General features: G+C 33.1%; 2 protein-coding genes across 4 annotated transcripts; one reads left to right on the top strand and one right to left on the bottom strand.

The window, feature by feature from the left end:
* Nucleotides 1-2761: 2761 nt before the first annotated feature.
* On the top strand, nucleotides 2762-5845 carry LOC125207302 (TatD related DNase). Of its 2 annotated transcripts, none has more exons than XM_048106583.2 (12): nucleotides 2762-2854; nucleotides 3006-3026; nucleotides 3118-3218; nucleotides 3549-3606; nucleotides 3685-3728; nucleotides 3844-3924; nucleotides 4101-4171; nucleotides 4354-4464; nucleotides 4641-4723; nucleotides 4807-5023; nucleotides 5277-5360; nucleotides 5486-5845. In XM_048106583.2, exons 3-12 carry the CDS (start codon nucleotides 3123-3125, stop codon nucleotides 5553-5555), a joined length of 915 nt encoding a protein of 304 aa, XP_047962540.1. In that variant the 5' UTR covers nucleotides 2762-2854; nucleotides 3006-3026; nucleotides 3118-3122; the 3' UTR covers nucleotides 5556-5845. The 2 variants fall into 2 exon arrangements, with proteins under 2 accessions (XP_047962540.1, XP_047962539.1); XM_048106582.2 differs by having other exon boundaries at nucleotides 2787-2915.
* Nucleotides 5846-7671: 1826 nt separating this feature from the next.
* Nucleotides 7672-12271, bottom strand: LOC125204680 (nuclear transcription factor Y subunit A-2-like). 2 transcript variants are annotated; one of them, XM_089060312.1, is made up of 6 exons: nucleotides 12132-12271; nucleotides 11359-11594; nucleotides 8792-8868; nucleotides 8638-8718; nucleotides 8444-8560; nucleotides 7672-8187 (listed from the first exon to the last, which is right to left on the bottom strand). In XM_089060312.1, exons 2-6 carry the CDS (start codon nucleotides 11585-11587, stop codon nucleotides 8008-8010), a joined length of 684 nt encoding a protein of 227 aa, XP_088916438.1. In that variant the 5' UTR covers nucleotides 11588-11594; nucleotides 12132-12271; the 3' UTR covers nucleotides 7672-8007. The 2 variants fall into 2 exon arrangements, with proteins under 2 accessions (XP_088916438.1, XP_088916439.1); XM_089060313.1 differs by having other exon boundaries at nucleotides 11359-11599; nucleotides 12132-12250.
* Between the last annotated feature and the right edge of the window lie 4948 nt (nucleotides 12272-17219).

Raw genomic sequence — 17219 nt, 5'->3', positions numbered from 1 at the left:
AATGCACTCCCGTTTCTCAAAGATAATCTCGACAATGTCGATCTGCTGCACCATAGATAAGCCTGGAATGGTACCCCATAACTCGAATACTGTCTTTTGGGATTTGCTAACATCAAACGCATACCCTACACGGCTAGTCAACTTGTCTAGGCGTTGATTAATATCATTTTGCATCTTCTCAAGCATTTCAATCAATCCGATAGAATCACGGGATATCATGCACTTCTTCGAAGTTTTTTTTTTTTTTTTTTTTGGCTTCGTTTGAGGCATGCGTGCTTAGTCATGTGCTAACTTCTTCCGGTGTCCTCAGATGCACTTGTTGAGGGCTTGGGTTGGCAGTAGAGTACTCTTTAGCCCCTGCATTTTTCATAGACTGACCCACACTATTTTTGTCGACCTAGTTCTGATTCTACTCATCAAGAGCGTCTCCTCAACCACACTAGCAATCATTTGTGTCCTCAACCACACTACTGTTGGCACAGTCTTTGCCAAAAACTATCTTCTACACCACTTGTATCTCATGAAGCAAGCATTACTGCCTTGCTGTAGAAGCACAGTTAAACTTAGCACATTTATATTATTTAATACTCCCTCTGTCCCATAATAGATGTCATACTTTCCTTTTTAGTTTGTTCCGCAAAAGATGTCATATTTCCTCTTTTGAAAAAATTTTCTTCTCACATCAGTTATAAAATTATATTTTCTCTCACCACTTAACACACAAAATAACATCTCCTAAAATCCCGTGCCATCTACTATGGGATGGAGGGAGTACAAGATAACAAATCATAATCAGATTTCAACTGCAAGAAAAAATTACAATAATAATAAAGGTGAGGAAACAACCTTCACAATCTGCTCCCATTGATCATTATAACTGCCAATTTTGTAATATCCATGCACATTAAACCCCATTCCATTGCGTTCGAGAATTTAACCAAGGGAATTTGTTCCATTGTGTTAGCTTGGAATTGATATGAGGGCTGCCTTCAAGTTAGAATTTTGGAAATCTCGTTTCATGGCCTCTTCAATTAGAGAAGTATATTTTGACCGAAAACCGTTGTCATTCCATCCGCGTACAACAAGGTCTTTCATAGTGCAAATAAGTATTTCTTCCTCATGCACGGACCAACTATGCCATGCTATAGAGCCATGCCCGAGAGCACTGCTATATATGCCGGATCAAGTGTGTACATGTTTGGAGAATTACATATGAAGCGAAATCACATGCTAAACATAACATAGATTCAAATATAGTTAACTTACCTTGTGTTCTAGGGTTCAAAAGAGTTTAGTAAAAAATAGCTTTCATTCATGATTTTTGGATTTCTACATAACAGAGGAGAAGAAAATCAAAATCAGTATAAGAAACTATCGTGTAATTAATGCATCGATTTAAAACAAGGTCTAACTCAAAGTGGTGGATGCAAACAATACAAGATGAATATACTGCGGTAGGAGTCGGCCAAACCGAAAACCATGACTTGCTATTAAGCTTAACAAGGGTTGCCAAACAAAGAATTAAAGGCAAGCCACCATAAGTAACACCCAACTGTGGATGTAGGAGATGAAGCCCGAAACTGAATCCGATAAATAATACCATTAAAAAATCAGTTAAACACTCAAAAAATTGCAGAATCATTTTATAGCTATCAACCTCGGTTAGTCACATGTATACATTATGCAATGTGTTTAAAATTCTGAACCTGTGATTTGCAGGGCGTATCAACTATGATCAACGTGATAATTACCCGTCACTCCGACCTCAACCACGTTCTGCAAGAACTTCCACAAAGGCGGGCTTTAGATAAAGAGGACGGGAACGAGAGAAGAATAAGCAGGGGTGAAAATGAAGACAAGAACCCAATTAGTACTCCCTTTGTCCCACTCTAAGTGGAACATGACTATTCTGGTATGAGATTTTATGTAGTATTGTTTCGTGAGTTAAGTAAAGAGAATAAAGTAAGTAAGAGGGAAAAAGTAGCGAGAGTGATGATTCTATTTTTATAAATGTGTCATTTAGAGTGAGTCATCAAATAAAAGAAAAATAATTCATTTAGAGTGGGACGGAGAGAGTACACATTCTAGGTTAAGATGACGACATATAAGGTAGAAGAAATTTAACTTGGGGATAAATATGTACTCCCTTTGTCCCCCATAATTTGTCACCTTTTGACCCGGCACGAGTTTTAAGAAATGTAATAGAAAGTGGGTTGAAAAAGTTGGTGGCATGTGGTTCCTACTTTTTTATATTAGTTTTATAATAAAATGTGAGTGAGAATGAGTTAGTGGAATATGAGGTCGACTACTATAAATGGTAAAAGTAAAAGTGACAAATTTTTAGGGACAGACAAAAGAGGAAATAAGTGACAAATTTTCAGGGTCGGAGGGAGTAAAATAATATGTAAACAATACAATTTCCTAAAGTGTTTCAAAAAGTGGACCGGACAGGCCAGTTCTACCGTTTGATCCGCGAATGGCAGGCAGCCCAGTCTGGTTCAGCCCTAAAAACCATTAGCACATCCAGCCGCTTTGAACTACTCCCTTTGTTCCCGATTAAGAGTCACACTTTTCCATTCCGATCCGTCCCTAATTAAGAGTCACACTTTATTTTTACCATAAATAGTAAGTAGGTCCCACATTCCACTAACTCAATTCACTCACATTTTATTATAAAACCAATATAAAAAAATAGATCCTACATTCCAATAACTTTTTCAACATTTTATATGTCGCAAACATTTTATTGAGAATCCCTTAAGATTTATATGTCGCATTCCTTTATTTTCGATAAATCTGCAAGGGACTTTGTTCGAAGTGCCCTTCCTATCCAGTCTGCACTCTATACTAGCAGGTAAACTCGTTTCTCTCCAAAGAATTGGGTATGGCGAGCAGCGGGAGTTTACGAATGATAGGCAAATAATTCATTCCTCAATTTCACTTTAATTTCTTTGGCGAATGCTATCAATGTAGTTTGTGATTCTATCTTTTCATTTCTATTGCAGACATTGCCGTCAACTTCACAGGTTATTACTCTGAAAAATTAAAATGTGGATTCCTCTGTTTGGGATGTTGTAATCATGTATTGAAGTCTAAATTTACTCTTCAAATCGCCAGATGGAATGTTTAGAGGAATTTACAACGGGAAACAATATCACGCAGCTGATATCGCCGCTGTTCTTAGTAGGGCTTGGAGCGCCGGAGTCGATCGGATTATTGTAAGTAACTTTTTCTGCGCTGTTTCGGATAGTTAAATAGATAGATCATAGATGCATTTTGCAAAAGGATTTACTAATAGTAGATAAATTGAAAACTCTGCTCCTTCATTTGTATTCATGTTTGTAACTGATTTATGATTAATTGGGAAAGAAGACTGCTTTTGGTTAAATAATGATGGATCGAAATCGATACATTCGGTCTTTGCATTACCTCTTCGAAGGTGCACAAGCCAGTATAACATGTGACTTAAAAACTGGATTCGAAATCGATTCGATATTTCTTTTGTGGTTTTATGAGGAACATGATTCCTATTATGTTGAATATTGCAGGTGACAGGGGGATCCCTTGAGGAGTCGAAAGAAGCTCTTGCTATTGCTGAAACTGATGGTAGTTTTATGCTTTCCATTTACTTGTAACTACAATTCTTCGCTAAGTGCTAATAATGTTGATATTTTATTATTGAAGCAAGACTTTTCTGCACAGTCGGTGTACATCCAACAAGATGTAAAGTGAGCTTTCATTCCTAAATTATATTGATGAAGAACCTAATTTGATGTAATCTCTGATTATGTGTTATAACTAACTGGAGATATTTCCATCATTTACTTTGGTGTTGTGGACCAGGAATTTGATGATAGTGGTGATTCAGAGAGACATTTTCAGGCTCTTTTGTCGCTGGCTAGAGAGGGAGTTGATAAGGGAAAGGTAGTGATTTATTCCCTTCCTTCTTTCTTTGGATGAAAAATGATTTTTGGACCTTATAGAGACCTTTGAAGTGTTCCACACTTCCACGTGAAGCATTTTTCTTTACTGGTGAGGTGGCTTATGCCTGTTATTTGTAACTGATAAAAAGTTGTGTCAATATCAATGTTTCCAACAAGGTGGTGGCAGTTGGAGAATGTGGATTGGATTATGATAGGCTTCAGTTCTGCCCAGCCGAAATTCAACAAAAGTATGTGATTGCTTGAAAAACGTGTTTTTCCATTTTACTTTCTTCCATATATATTTTCCCCATTTTCTTCTTTAGTCTCCGTCTTGAAGAACTGCATCAGATAAAAGAGGCAGAAGTCATTTCGGGACCTCTATTGACTACTTGCCATGTCTTTCATTATGCTACTTGCTTTTTAAAATAAGGTACTTCGAGAAGCAATTTGAGTTGGCACATGCTATGAAGTTGCCAATGTTTCTCCACATGCGAGCAGCTGCTGAGGATTTCTGCAATATTCTTGAGCGAAACAAACATAGGTATTCCCCTTGCATGTTTTTTCATTCATGCTGATTATTCATGTAGCTCCCCTTCCAAACCTCAAACTTCCAAGACTTTTACATATAAATACATCGTGTCCTCTTTGTTTTCCTAATACTCTTTCAGGGCTACAGCTTTAATCACTTCTCTTTTTTCCTTGTCATTGTTCTGGAAGATTCTTCTCTGGGGTTGCTCACTCTTTTACCGGTAGTGCTGAAGATCGTGATCGTCTACTTTCATTCGATAATCTATTCATAGGTGAATAGATTATGCTCTAGATATGAGGAAATTCCTTTTATTACTTTGGTTTTCCTTTCCAATCTTCTCCTTACTCTTTGTAGGCCTCAACGGTTGCTCCCTGAGAACAGCCGAGAATCTTGAAATTGTGAAAGGAATTCCTCTTGACCGACTGATGATTGAAACTGATTCGCCATACTGTGAAATCAAGAATACACATGCTGGTATTAAATATGTACAATCTTCTTGGCAGTCCAAGAAGAAGGAGAAGTATGACCCAGAGTGCATAGTCAAAGGTCGCAATGAACCTTGCTTAGTGCGGTAAGAACACAATCAGTTCCCAATATAACTGTATATACCCCTTTTTTGATTTGCTTTTGTGGTTCTAAATTCTAGTGATTATTTCCAGCATCTTTGTAATGACTCCTGCTCATATAGACTTGTGTCATTTTTTCGTGATTGTGTTCTTCATAACAAAAAATACCTAATCAAATGTCAGACGCATGCGCTTAATTTCCTTGTATACTCTCTTGTTCGAATTAGAGTTTCACACAACATATTGAATGACATGCAGGCAAGTGCTTGAGGTGGTGGCTGGTTGTAAAGGTATTGCAGATATTGGTCAGCTTGGAAAAACAATGTACCACAACACCTGCAGGTACTTTTCTCCCGATGCATAAACCTTCGATGTAGTATGCTCTTCGATGCCACATGTTCAGACTAAACAACTGTAGAGTAACTTCAGAAAATAAATAAGCAAACAATAATCGCTTCCTTGTACAGGGTTTTCTTTCCACAAGATTTGGATTCGGCCGCGGATGCTATTCTTGCCTCTGGTCAGAATATTTCTTGAAGATTATCATTGGTTCTCGACGAAAATGAACCAACAGGTGTTCAATCAGCGAAATGAAGGAATGCAGCTTTATCTCATATGCAGTGTAGAGAAGGGCAACTGGAACCCGATGTTCACAAATATGTACTCCTTGTTCTGTTAATCTATGCAGACATAAGATAAGTTTTTTCCTTTTCATTTTTTTCCCGCCAAACACGAAATAATCAATTTGATTTTCTCGTGAAGAAAATTGGAATTTGAGGTGGATGTGGATGCAATTTTATATCCAGAGAGATACTTTTTGCACTTAACGATAGCTGGTTTTAATTTTTAAGAGTCTGGAAAAAAGAATATTCCCATGTCATATTTGAGACATTTCTTTTGGGAAATTAAGAAATTAATGTTTAAAGGTTAAAGTAAATAGAAAATAGAATACCAGAAAGGCCGTATTTGTTTGATGGGAAAGTAAAGTTGTCAAGGAAAATGATTTCCTGGATTATGATTTTTAGGAATATGATTTCTTGGATTATAGTTTTTAAAATTTATCATTCCTAGGAATACGATTACTAGAAATATGAATCCCGAGGAATTAAAATACTGTGTTTGGAGATTTCAAAACTATAAATTTTTATTTCTTTGGAATAATCTAATAAATTGATAAAAATTATTAAATAAACTACTTTTAGTTGTACTATTATATTACTAATCAGAAATAACTGATGCAGTTGGAGAAGCAATCGTATCTTTTTAGAACCCTAATCTCTGCAAAACTCCAAAATCTGCACTTTTTGTTTCATTTGAATTGGAAAAAATTGAAACAACTAAGTGAGAAATTATATAAACAACAATGTATGGAGAGCCCCAACAAGAAACAAAAGATATTATACGCTAATTTGAAATCAACTAAAGATATCGATTGCGAGTTCAATTGACTTTGGGAAAACTTAGTTTCTACAATATTAATACCAGATTATGAACACATAAGAAAAATAATTAAAGAAGTTTTAGAAAAAAGTTTGTACATTGAATACTAAATTTGTGTATATGTATATAATAATCATCGAAATGGCGTTAGAAACACTAAGTTTGTACATTGAATACTAAATTTGCATGAGAATAATTTTCCTTGAGAACCATATTGAGGAAGAAAAGTTTAAGAATGAAAAACCGTCGAAGAAGAATAAGAAGAATACGTAGTTCTACAATTTTGATTTAGGGAAAAAGAATACTTGGGTTAGAGGGAGGAAAAAGAATCCCGGATTTTACATCAAATTTCCTTGATATTAGGAATATGATTACTTTCCCTATTTTATAAAAAATCATATCAAACATAGTAATTTAAAAATTAGGAATCAGATTACTTTCCTGATTTTCTTATTATCAAACCAAACACCGGAATTTAATAATTAGGATTTAGACTACTTTCCCATGGCACAATCCGTGCCAAACAAACATGGCCGAGTAAGGTAATCCCTTCATTCCAAGCTAGTTGATGCATTTTTTTTAGGCACGAAATTTAAAAATTGATATTTAAAGATTAAATGAAGAGAGAATAAAGTAAGAAATAGAATAAAGTAAGAGGGAGAAAGATAGAATAAAAGGGAGAGAACAAAAGAAAATGAAGCAAATAGCATGGGACAACCTAAAATGGAATACTCCATCTATCCTATAAAAATATGGGCAAATCATATGGCACGTGAATTAAAATAAAATTAGTAAAGTAATAGAGAGGATGAGAATGGTGGTTAAAGTAATGTTAATCGATAGTGAGACTCATATTATTATTAGTATTTTGATAAAAGTATAAGTTGTAAATAACTTGATGTATGTGTCTAATAAATTGGGATAGCTTTCCATAAATGGATACCCATTTTTAATAGACGAATGAAAATGAAAAATGCGCATATTTTTATGGGAAAAAGGAATTTGAAGCAAATAACTCGAGAGATTAAATTGTTTTTTTATAACATATCTCTGGATTGTTGTGCAGATAACCTTTTGTCTAGTTTCCTGAATACTAAATGGTTGACACTAACCAATACAGAACGTGTTGTAAGAAAACTGCCCCTACATACATAGTTAAAAAATGTAGGGCAGTTTGAGATATAAATAACCAGAACTTGTACTATATGGAGTATGTCCGCACACAATAATTCCAACCTAAGGAGATTGAATAATTACATTACATAGAATAATAAAATAGATCAAGCATATATGTTACAGAGATTCAGCAAAGCACACACTTATACTACAAGCAACACCATAAAAGACTGGACTAAGACTCGACTCGACGAGTCTGTTATTTTTGCAACACTAAAGAAGATCAATTAGGAGCAATTGGCATTCTCATTTCTCAACTAATGAGAAAATGCACAGCCCTAATTACTTAAGTACATAATTAAAGATGAATTAAACAATGTTGAGATAGCCAAGGATGAATTGCCCAGGTGATGACTTCACCATCGTCATCACATCAGACCTTGAGGTGGAAGGCCTGAAAGAGGTGGAGCGCCGCCGAATCATTTCCCACCTCGTGATCGCTGCTCATATCTGATCCGGGGCTGCTGCCCGAGCTCTTGGTGTTGAGGAAGCGGCCCCCAATGCCCCTCGGCCGCCGCTTTGCGTGGAGGTGACGCGAAAGGTGCAGATACGGCTGCACGTAACACACACATTACGTAATAGAAAATACTCCAATCGGTCCTATAGAAATAGACTGAATTTCCTAATCTAAATATATGTATAGAAATGTCTCTTTTACATTATCATTTATGAATCTCACCCTCCACTGCATTTTTTTCTTTCTCTCTTATTGTACCAATTAAATATTAAAATCTGTGCAATTCCCAATCAGCCTACTTCTATGGAACGAAAGAAGTACGTAATTTTTTACAAACCGAACCGAACCGTACCTTACGGATGTTGACATTGAGAGCGTGGGCACGCTTCTTCCTGCGCCTCATGATTGCGTTGTACTGCTTTGCGTTCACCAAGATTGGGCCTCCGTTCATCGCCAGTATCATTCGCCCCTGAAATAAATCTTTACTACTGCTACATTTATCGACACAATTATTTTATTTTATAATTAATGATCAAACACAATTACCGCAACAGGCCCATTATAGGATGAGTAGACGCCGTAGCATTCATCAGCTGGATATGGATATGGATATTTAGCAGCACAAATCTGATGGAAAATGCAGATTTTAATTAATCTTTGTTAATAAGAATTATTTTAGTAAGTATTATTAAAAGTGTACCACTGACTGTCCGAATCCAAGCTCTAGATAATCCACGGCGCCAGCCTGCACTCGACTTTTCCCATTTTCACACTCACCTATACATGATTACTTTCAGTAATTAATAGTATGTATTATTGAATAGCTCACTGTAACTCAAAACATTGATCATTTCCAGAGAACTACTTTGACTTAGTATAATCGTTAGAAACACAAACGTTTCCTTTAATGTGCAATATTTACTATGGAGGATTTAGTATATAAATAATTTGTAATGTGTACAATTTCTAATATCATAAATTACTAGAGTTACTAACTATATATATTTATGACTTGCAAATTGTAATTTGGATTATACGCCATTATCAGATCTTACAACTATGTCTTATCTGTCAATCTTACTTTCTTCCACTCGCTGAAATGCCCACAATTAAAATATGACTCCCTCCGCTTCTTCATAGTTGAGGAACTTCTTTTTGGCATGGAGTTTAAGAAATGAATGTTTAGTATGTTAAGTGGGTAGGTAATAAAGTAGACAAAGTAAGAGAAAGAAAAAAAGTACTATAAAATGAATAAAGTTAACAAAAATAAAGTAAGAGATAGAATGGAGGAGGAAAGAAAAAATGAGTTAATTTTATATATGGAAATGACTCAACTATGAAAGAACTTCTTGAGATGGAAAAATTACTCAACTGTGAAGGAACGGAGAAAGTACAAATCAGAACAGGTCAAACCGTCGACTTGCAAAATAACTGAAATAATGATAAATAGGGAGTATATTATAATGTTCATATATTAGACAATTTTTTTTGAAAACTTTGTTGGCAATTGAAACATAAATAAATACTTTCTTCATTTCGTTGCAAGTGATCAATATTTTTGGGCACGGAATTTAAGGCAAACATTTTTTAAGTTAAAATGTGTTGCATTTTGCCGAAAAAAAATCAATCAGTTGCATTGGGACAACCTAAATTGGATAGTTGATCACTTGCAGTAGGACGGAGAGAGTATAACAATATTACACATCGGTATAAAGAAAGAACTGGAACTCTAATGGGTCACTCCTCATATGACCAATTGGTTTTAGAATGGTACCCTATTGAATTATAAAATGGTATTAGATAGGGTCGATGAATGTGGCCAAAAATCTTGACCAAAATAAAAAAAATGACTACCCCAACAATATATATGAAATTTAAATTTGGGCTACTAGTCCAACCGATCAGAAAAATATTCTAACATCTCGCAGATACACATTGAAATATTTGAGGAAGGGTATTGATAAAATCTAATGAATCACTTCTTCAATCACAAATTGAATTTAAAATAAAATACTACTGTCCTTATATCCTCTACCAAATATCACCAAAATATATCTTAATAGAAACTTTTAGGAGACGGAGTTGCGATGGGGTGGAATAGTGAATTGTTGACAAATTTGAATCTACATGGGTTTAAGGACATTACGTAGAATATAATTGATTATACATATAGTATGAGTAATGGTCGTAAATCTACAGTATCTATTGCTGAGGCTCTAATGATTCGCTAAACAGTAATCTTTTTTATTTTCTAAGACGTTTTTATCTATATCCTTTAGTTTAAGTTGGGATACCACGTTTTAAAAAAATAGGTGATACATTTAGAGATAGTACTACTACAAATTAGCTTCTTTTAACTAAAAAATGTGTAGTGTGAGATTGAAATTAATTAAGGGTCCCATCATATATATTCAAAGTGGAACAATATTATAACTTACTCTCTCCGTTCACCATAATTTATCACTACTTGACCCGACACGGGTGGGTTTTAAGAAATGTGATAAAAAGTGAATTGAAAAAGTTAGTGATTTGTGGGTCTTACTTTTATATATTAGTTTTATAATAAAATGTGAGTGAGAATGAGTTAGTGGAACGTATGGTCCACTACCAAAAATGATAAAAGTGAAAGTTGAGAAATTTTTAGGGACGGACGAAAATAGAAATAAGTGACAAATTTTCAGGGACGGAGGGAGTACTATTATTCGTGTATATAGATATATAGCAAAGTGAAACAAAAAACATAATCGAAGAATAAAAAAGACAAACCGAAATTGGTGAGATCAGAGTAGCTAGTGGGAGACTGTGGAGTATCAAAACTAGATGATGAGTTACCATTACATTTGAAAGGGTTATCTCTCCTGCAATTGAGTTGAGCCTTGTAGTTAATCCTTTCATAATAAAGTAACTCATCATAAAATGAAATGGTAACCCTTTCAAAATATTTCATGTATTTCAGACTAAAATAATATTCATCAAAAAAATAATTTATGTTAACATATAATTAAAATAGTCAAAGATTGCGGACATTTTTGTAGTGGTAGGGATCACTTAAAACTTCTCTGACTCTGAATCCATTTAATTGCCATCAAACATTGAACCACACACATATTTAGAAATAGAAAGAGTTGATCAAGAAGTAGAGAGGTTACATTTGAGGCTAAAAGTCTCTATTTTAAATTCCTATGTGGTGCAGTCATTAAATTTATATTTATTTATCTATCCAAAAAATATAGAAAGAGGTAATAGATCCGCGAGAAGCAAAATTACCGGAGAAAAGAGTGAAGTGAGTGGTATTGAGTTTGCCATGATCACCAAATTGGCCGTTGGAAAGTTCTAGAGAGGCGGCCTTTGATGGGATAAACCCTTCACCGAAAACCCCGACCGGCGGCGGCGTCTGACATCCGAATCCACTCCACCGGTGCACGGCTGACTGCGCCGCCCCATTCATGGGATATTGAGCACTCCCATCTTTGAAGAATATAGTGTGCAAAGTCATTTTTCACCTGCACTAACCAATTTCAACAAACCCTAAAAATGTCTTTACTTTCTTTTTCTCTTTTGTGTGTGGAAATCACTAGTATAATGAAATTAACTACGGGGATTTTAAAATTCTTGGAAGATGAATTAACTATGCAATTTCGGAAAACAATGACAATAATTGAAGATAAAATAAAGTAAAATAGTGATAATTAGAAAAGGAGCACAACAAAAGTGGACACCTTATCCAATTTATTTTTGGATATTGCAAGTGTTAGCCGGCTTTGTTTACCTATTAATTCCATACCAATATTGATATCATCGATGCACATATATTTGACTTAAAATATATAGTATAAGCTGTTTTTTCACTACTGTAATTATTAATTAGTACAATCAAATAAAAACATATGGATCGATTTAGAGCTCATAATCTCATGATGTTTGTTTATGTAGCATCTATTTATTCACTAAAATCGAGATAAAAAAAGGAGAAGAAAGCATGAAATATTTCGTTTTCAAGTAAGGAGAAGAGAGAAAGTGATAGCTAGAGAGAAACATACCGATTTGAGAAGAAAACAACCACGAAATCAACACGAGAGAGAGAGAAGAGAGGGAGAGAGGGAGAGGGAGAGCGAGAGAGGAGGGAGTATATATGTATAGTGACAAATGCACACGAATGCAGATAATATGCATCTTTAATCAACTTTACTTTTTTTATATGAATTATTATTTAACTCTACCTCTTTCTTTATATAACTCTAGATCTTTCTTTATTTAGCTGCAGATCAGGATAAATTATTTATAAAATGAAAAATAAATAAGCCACCTTGGAGGTTATATCCACATTTAATAACTAACACCTAGAGAAAACTGGGATGAGAAAATCATTGGTTGATATTTCTAGTACTTCAATTAAAATTGGTTAATTTATTTTAATTTATTGTTCACCTTTATATATTTTCAATTCAATAGTTAAAATGAATAAGGGGATGTTGACAATCTTGCAACGGCCAACTGTTTACTTAGGCATATTAAGTGGATTACATGTGGAGGGCCTTTAAATATCGAAATGGGATCTAATGTTGTGAAAGAGATTGGTCCCCATTTTAATGGGATGGCTCTTTTATACAATACTAATATCTTTTACCATTATATTCCTTTCTATCTCTAACCATCAATATTCAACCAAGTATGGAACATATATAATGAAATATTTAGACGTCCAATGATCACTATTCACCACCCTAGCTAGACCTAAAAGGTTCCTATACAAATCTACTATCTAAATTAATAGATTATAGATAAGCTCGAGTCTTTGAGCATCTTTATTTGTATATAGATTTTATGACTGTTTTATACTAAAATAGTGTACAAAAGAATCTTTCAGTTTGTGTTTTAGTTCGCAATTCAACAAGAAAACAAACTTCTTTTATGTTCAGGTCGGAAGAAGTTTTTGTCAAGCGTGTCAAAGTCCACCAAAATATTAAGGTTAAGGTTGCAAATTTAGTTGTCGGATTTTGGGTACAGCCCATTCGATACCCGTCAAGTTTTGGGTATTGTGAGTCAATTTTTTTGTGACAATACGACCTCCATCAACATATGTAAGAACCAGTATACAATATGCTAGAACTAAACACATAGAGGTCGATAGATATTTCATCAATAAGAATAGTGAAAATGGAGTTGTGGAATTTTCATTTGTTCGTCAGAAGATCAATTGGCAGACATCCTCACAAAGGCGGTCAACTCAAGAAGTCTTACAAGTGTGTTTTGTTAGTTGATTTTTAAATATTAAACTAATCAACTTGAGGAAGAGCGTTAAAAAAAGAAAAAAAAAAATATTAGAATCAAATCATAAACTTGGAGGCCAAAAATAAGTTGATTATATCCTAGAATAGAATTGATTTTATTCAATATCTCAAGTTTACCATGTGTACATACTTTGTAGTACTCTATTAAAAGGGTGACATATAATTGAATAAGATTATCGAGCAATTACGGTAAACACTTCTATATAGCTATTTCTCTATTGTTTTTTAACCTAATGACAATTATACCATTCAAGAGAGTAAAAAGAAGAGATCGATGGTGATTTTATATTTTTTGGAAATATGTCAAGTAGCCTGAGATATCTAAATAAGAAAATTATATTATGTATGATGGAAAATGTATTAAGTAGAGTGAGAACGGAGGAAACAATATCTCCATTTATCAAAGAGTGAACTACAAAAATGGTCCCTAAACTATGGGTTTATCTCGCCAATAGTCTATGGACTTTAAAAATATCTACAGTAGTCCATGAACTAAGGGTTTATTTTAAAATCGGTCCTTTTTTGCCATTTTTACACCTAAAAATGCTTTTTCAATATGATATTATTTCAATGATGTACTAAATCTGATATTATTTTAAAATTATCTTCTTCTTCTCTTTGTCATCCTTCACTTTGTTTCTTTATTTCAATATTAGATTTATTTTTCTAAAATTAAATTTAGAATTTAGATTTTTAAGTACCAATAAATTATTTTTAATTAAAATTACTAATTTATGTATCCTATTATAAAAGAGTTTTGTGTGAGCTAGCCGCATAGTTTTATTTCTATATATATAGCTGTGAATCAAGAAAGAATATATAAATTAATAATATTAATTAAAATAATTTATTAATATTTAAAAATCTAAATTTTAAATTTAATTTTATAAATAAAATCCAATTTTATAAAATATGAAACAAAATAAGGATGACAAAGAGAAGAAGGAGATGTTTTTAAAAGAATAAGTATCAGATTTAGTACATCATTGAAAGAATGTCAGATTGAAAAGATTAAAAATATGAAAAGATGTAATTACCCAACATCCTAGAAGGAAATTTTTGAGTGAAAAATGCTAAAAAGAATGATTTTGAAATAAGCCCTTAGTTCATGAAAAACTGTAGATATTTTTAAAATCTAGAGACTATGAACAAAATAAATTCATAATTCAATGAGAATTTTTTATAAAAAAGTCATTAAATAATTCAAATTCAGGCACATAAATATCACTCTTACTTTTCTTACCAAAGCCTGCATATTGGTATAAATAATTTGTAAAGCCACTTGATGTAAAAAGTCATCCACATTATGTTGTGACGTAAGATTACATTTTCTGCTGCCTAAAGCTAACTAACTATTTAGTCAATTATCTGCACTGAAATTAATCATTCATTTTTAGATTGTCTTTGGTGCAATTCATACCAATATATTTTGGACCCTTTTCTCGCACTATCTTGTTCATAAAGCGTTTTAGTACTTTTTATGATGGAACATTTAAGTTTTGTATCCATTAAGTTTAATTTATTGAATTCGATGAAATTTATTGAATTCAATTTCATCGAATTATATGATCTCTTTTGATCTTATTATTAAATAGTTTTAAATTTAGCAAAAAAGTTGCAGCGAAAGATAATTAATGTATTTCTAAACTAATACTATTCGGTAAAGGCCCACAAAGTAAATAATAGTAACAATAAATAATTTTATTTCTTGCACACATACATTTATAGACAAAAGGTGGTAAGCAAGCTCTGGTGGTCCAACTCCTTTTTTCACCCCCAAATAATTCTATATTTCCATGTTTTGATCTTTTGTTTTTTGCATTTTTTTGCTTTTTACGTAACCTTTATTATCTCTCATTTGGATGTTCATGTTGAATATATTTGCAAAGTAATCAGCCACTAACGATATAGGTTAATCATGCGCGACACGTGTCAAACGCCCAACTACACAGAAGTGGCATGCCAAGTGGATTTGTAAATTAAAGGTTTTAATATTTATGGGTTATCGTTTGTAATACAGATCAGCGCCCATGCATTAACTAGATTCATGTGGATTACACAACATATATTTTGAATGATGAGGTGTTAAATTTTAATCTTTAATATTAATGGTTTCATCATCCATGATCTCAAGGTCAATCAATTGCAAATGATGTCATTATTTTTCATATTAAGCTGAAGTAAAATTATGAAAGTGGAAATTCTTACACAATACGATGCAAATTGAGTAATTTGCAAGTCTATTGGTTCAAAAATACACAAACTTTTAATATTTTATAGATTTTTTTAATACAAATACACGACCCTTAAACTTTTCTAGTTTTTCCCGAAACGAAATATCAAAACTAATATGGCAGATTAGAATTTATGTGGGAATCGAAACATGATTTTAATTTGAAATTCCACATCATCATCTTCCTCACATATTCGTCCCTTTCCTTCTCTGAAATTTATTTTTTAAGGTTATTGAAATTGATTTTTAGAGCAACACAAAAGGAAATGGAGATAACCAATGGAAATAACCCACCAATATATTTCCGAATTATCATAAGTTTTGATTACAATTATTTTGTTGTTCACAATTTTCTGGCTCATCATGATGCTTATATAAACATATATATCCGGGCATAAATAAAACTAGTATAACGACACACTAGTTAAAACGTAACACACTCATCTCCTTCCATCAAACAAGAAGGAAAATATTAGAACAAATTTACTGATCAATTTATTTAGTGTTGTGAATGATACAAGGGTTGTTATTGTTGATGCTCGGTCGATTTTGTGACAACAATTTGGAAATAACAATGCAGGGAGTGAAATAGAAATGGGACTGATATGTGAGGACGACCACTGATGATGTGAAAATTTAATTTTTATTTTTTTAAATATAATTTTCAAAACGATGTTGTTTGATTGTCAAATAGATTATAATTATTATATTAATTTGATTTTTCATTTTGGAGAAAAATAAAGAATATGTAGGCGAATAGATCTAATGATAAACATAAAAAAAAGCTGATGATAAACATTTAATTGTCTGTAAAAATATGATACCAAATTAATTAGACTTATTCAAAATGCAAGTTAACTTAAATGCGGGGTTACTACTGAGCTCAACAAAAATTATCTACAAAAATTGGGATACGAAACTTGTTATTGAGCGATCGTCTGGAAATTGCATATGTTCGAGTTGAATAGACTGTAGTATTTTCTTAATGGCCCTGCCCTCTCATGTAACAAAAAAAATAAAAATTATCTACAAAATCTCCAAGGATATCATGGATGAGTTATAGCTAGATATCTAACATCCTCCATTAGCTCAAATAGACAAATTATTGTATTTTTAAAACATTGAAAACATAAATGGAAATGCCACTTAAATTATAATTCCATTCTAAAATGTAGATCCTTAACTATCTTAATTACCTATTAGTTGGGTACACATTTTTTTCATAAATGTTCAGTTCGCATATGCATTAGGCACGTGTATTTGTAGTAGAATTATCTTCATATAATTCTACCACAAAATTCGATCATCCACTAAACTCTAGACGATTTTCCGTGTAAAAAAAAGGTATTCTTGCTAATCCAGGGTGTTGATGAGTGGAATGGGACTTGTCCACTTAACCACATGGTCAGGATCAATTCCTATTTTTGGGTATGGAACAACTTTAAATCTTTGGGTCAGTTGTTTCATCCATTGAAGTGCCTACAAATTAGCACGGAGATAATTACTGGACCCGCCGGTTGATATCCTTGGTAATTAATAAAAACGTACTCTAACTGTTATTATTTAAAGGTTGGAAAAAAATCAGTAACACTTTTATATGCAGA

Source organism: Salvia hispanica, chromosome 6 (genome assembly GCF_029641045.1).
Source record: "Salvia hispanica isolate PSC_SH4W2 chromosome 6, Shi_PSC_v1, whole genome shotgun sequence".
In the NCBI taxonomy this organism is placed as follows: domain Eukaryota; kingdom Viridiplantae; phylum Streptophyta; class Magnoliopsida; order Lamiales; family Lamiaceae; genus Salvia; species Salvia hispanica.
Note: the sequence above shows the minus strand (reverse complement) of the source record. Positions and strands in the feature narration are given on the sequence as shown.

Excerpts from the sequence above, each read along its gene's own strand:
- LOC125207302 (XM_048106582.2), top strand. The coding sequence starts at position 2,885 with ATGGCGAGCAGCGGGAGTTTACGAATGATAG. Across the intron at positions 3,219-3,548 it reads CCGGAGTCGATCGGATTATT|GTGACAGGGGGATCCCTTGA; the intron begins GTAAGTAACTTT and ends TGAATATTGCAG. Across the intron at positions 4,465-4,640 it reads CTTGAGCGAAACAAACATAG|ATTCTTCTCTGGGGTTGCTC; the intron begins GTATTCCCCTTG and ends TTGTTCTGGAAG.
- LOC125204680 (XM_089060312.1), bottom strand. The coding sequence starts at position 11,587 with ATGACTTTGCACACTATATTCTTCAAAGATGGGAGTGCTCAATATCCC. Across the intron at positions 8,869-11,358 it reads TCACTTCACTCTTTTCTCCG|GTGAGTGTGAAAATGGGAAA; the intron begins GTAATTTTGCTT and ends AATCATGTATAG. Across the intron at positions 8,561-8,637 it reads CCTATAATGGGCCTGTTGCG|GGGCGAATGATACTGGCGAT; the intron begins GTAATTGTGTTT and ends GATTTATTTCAG.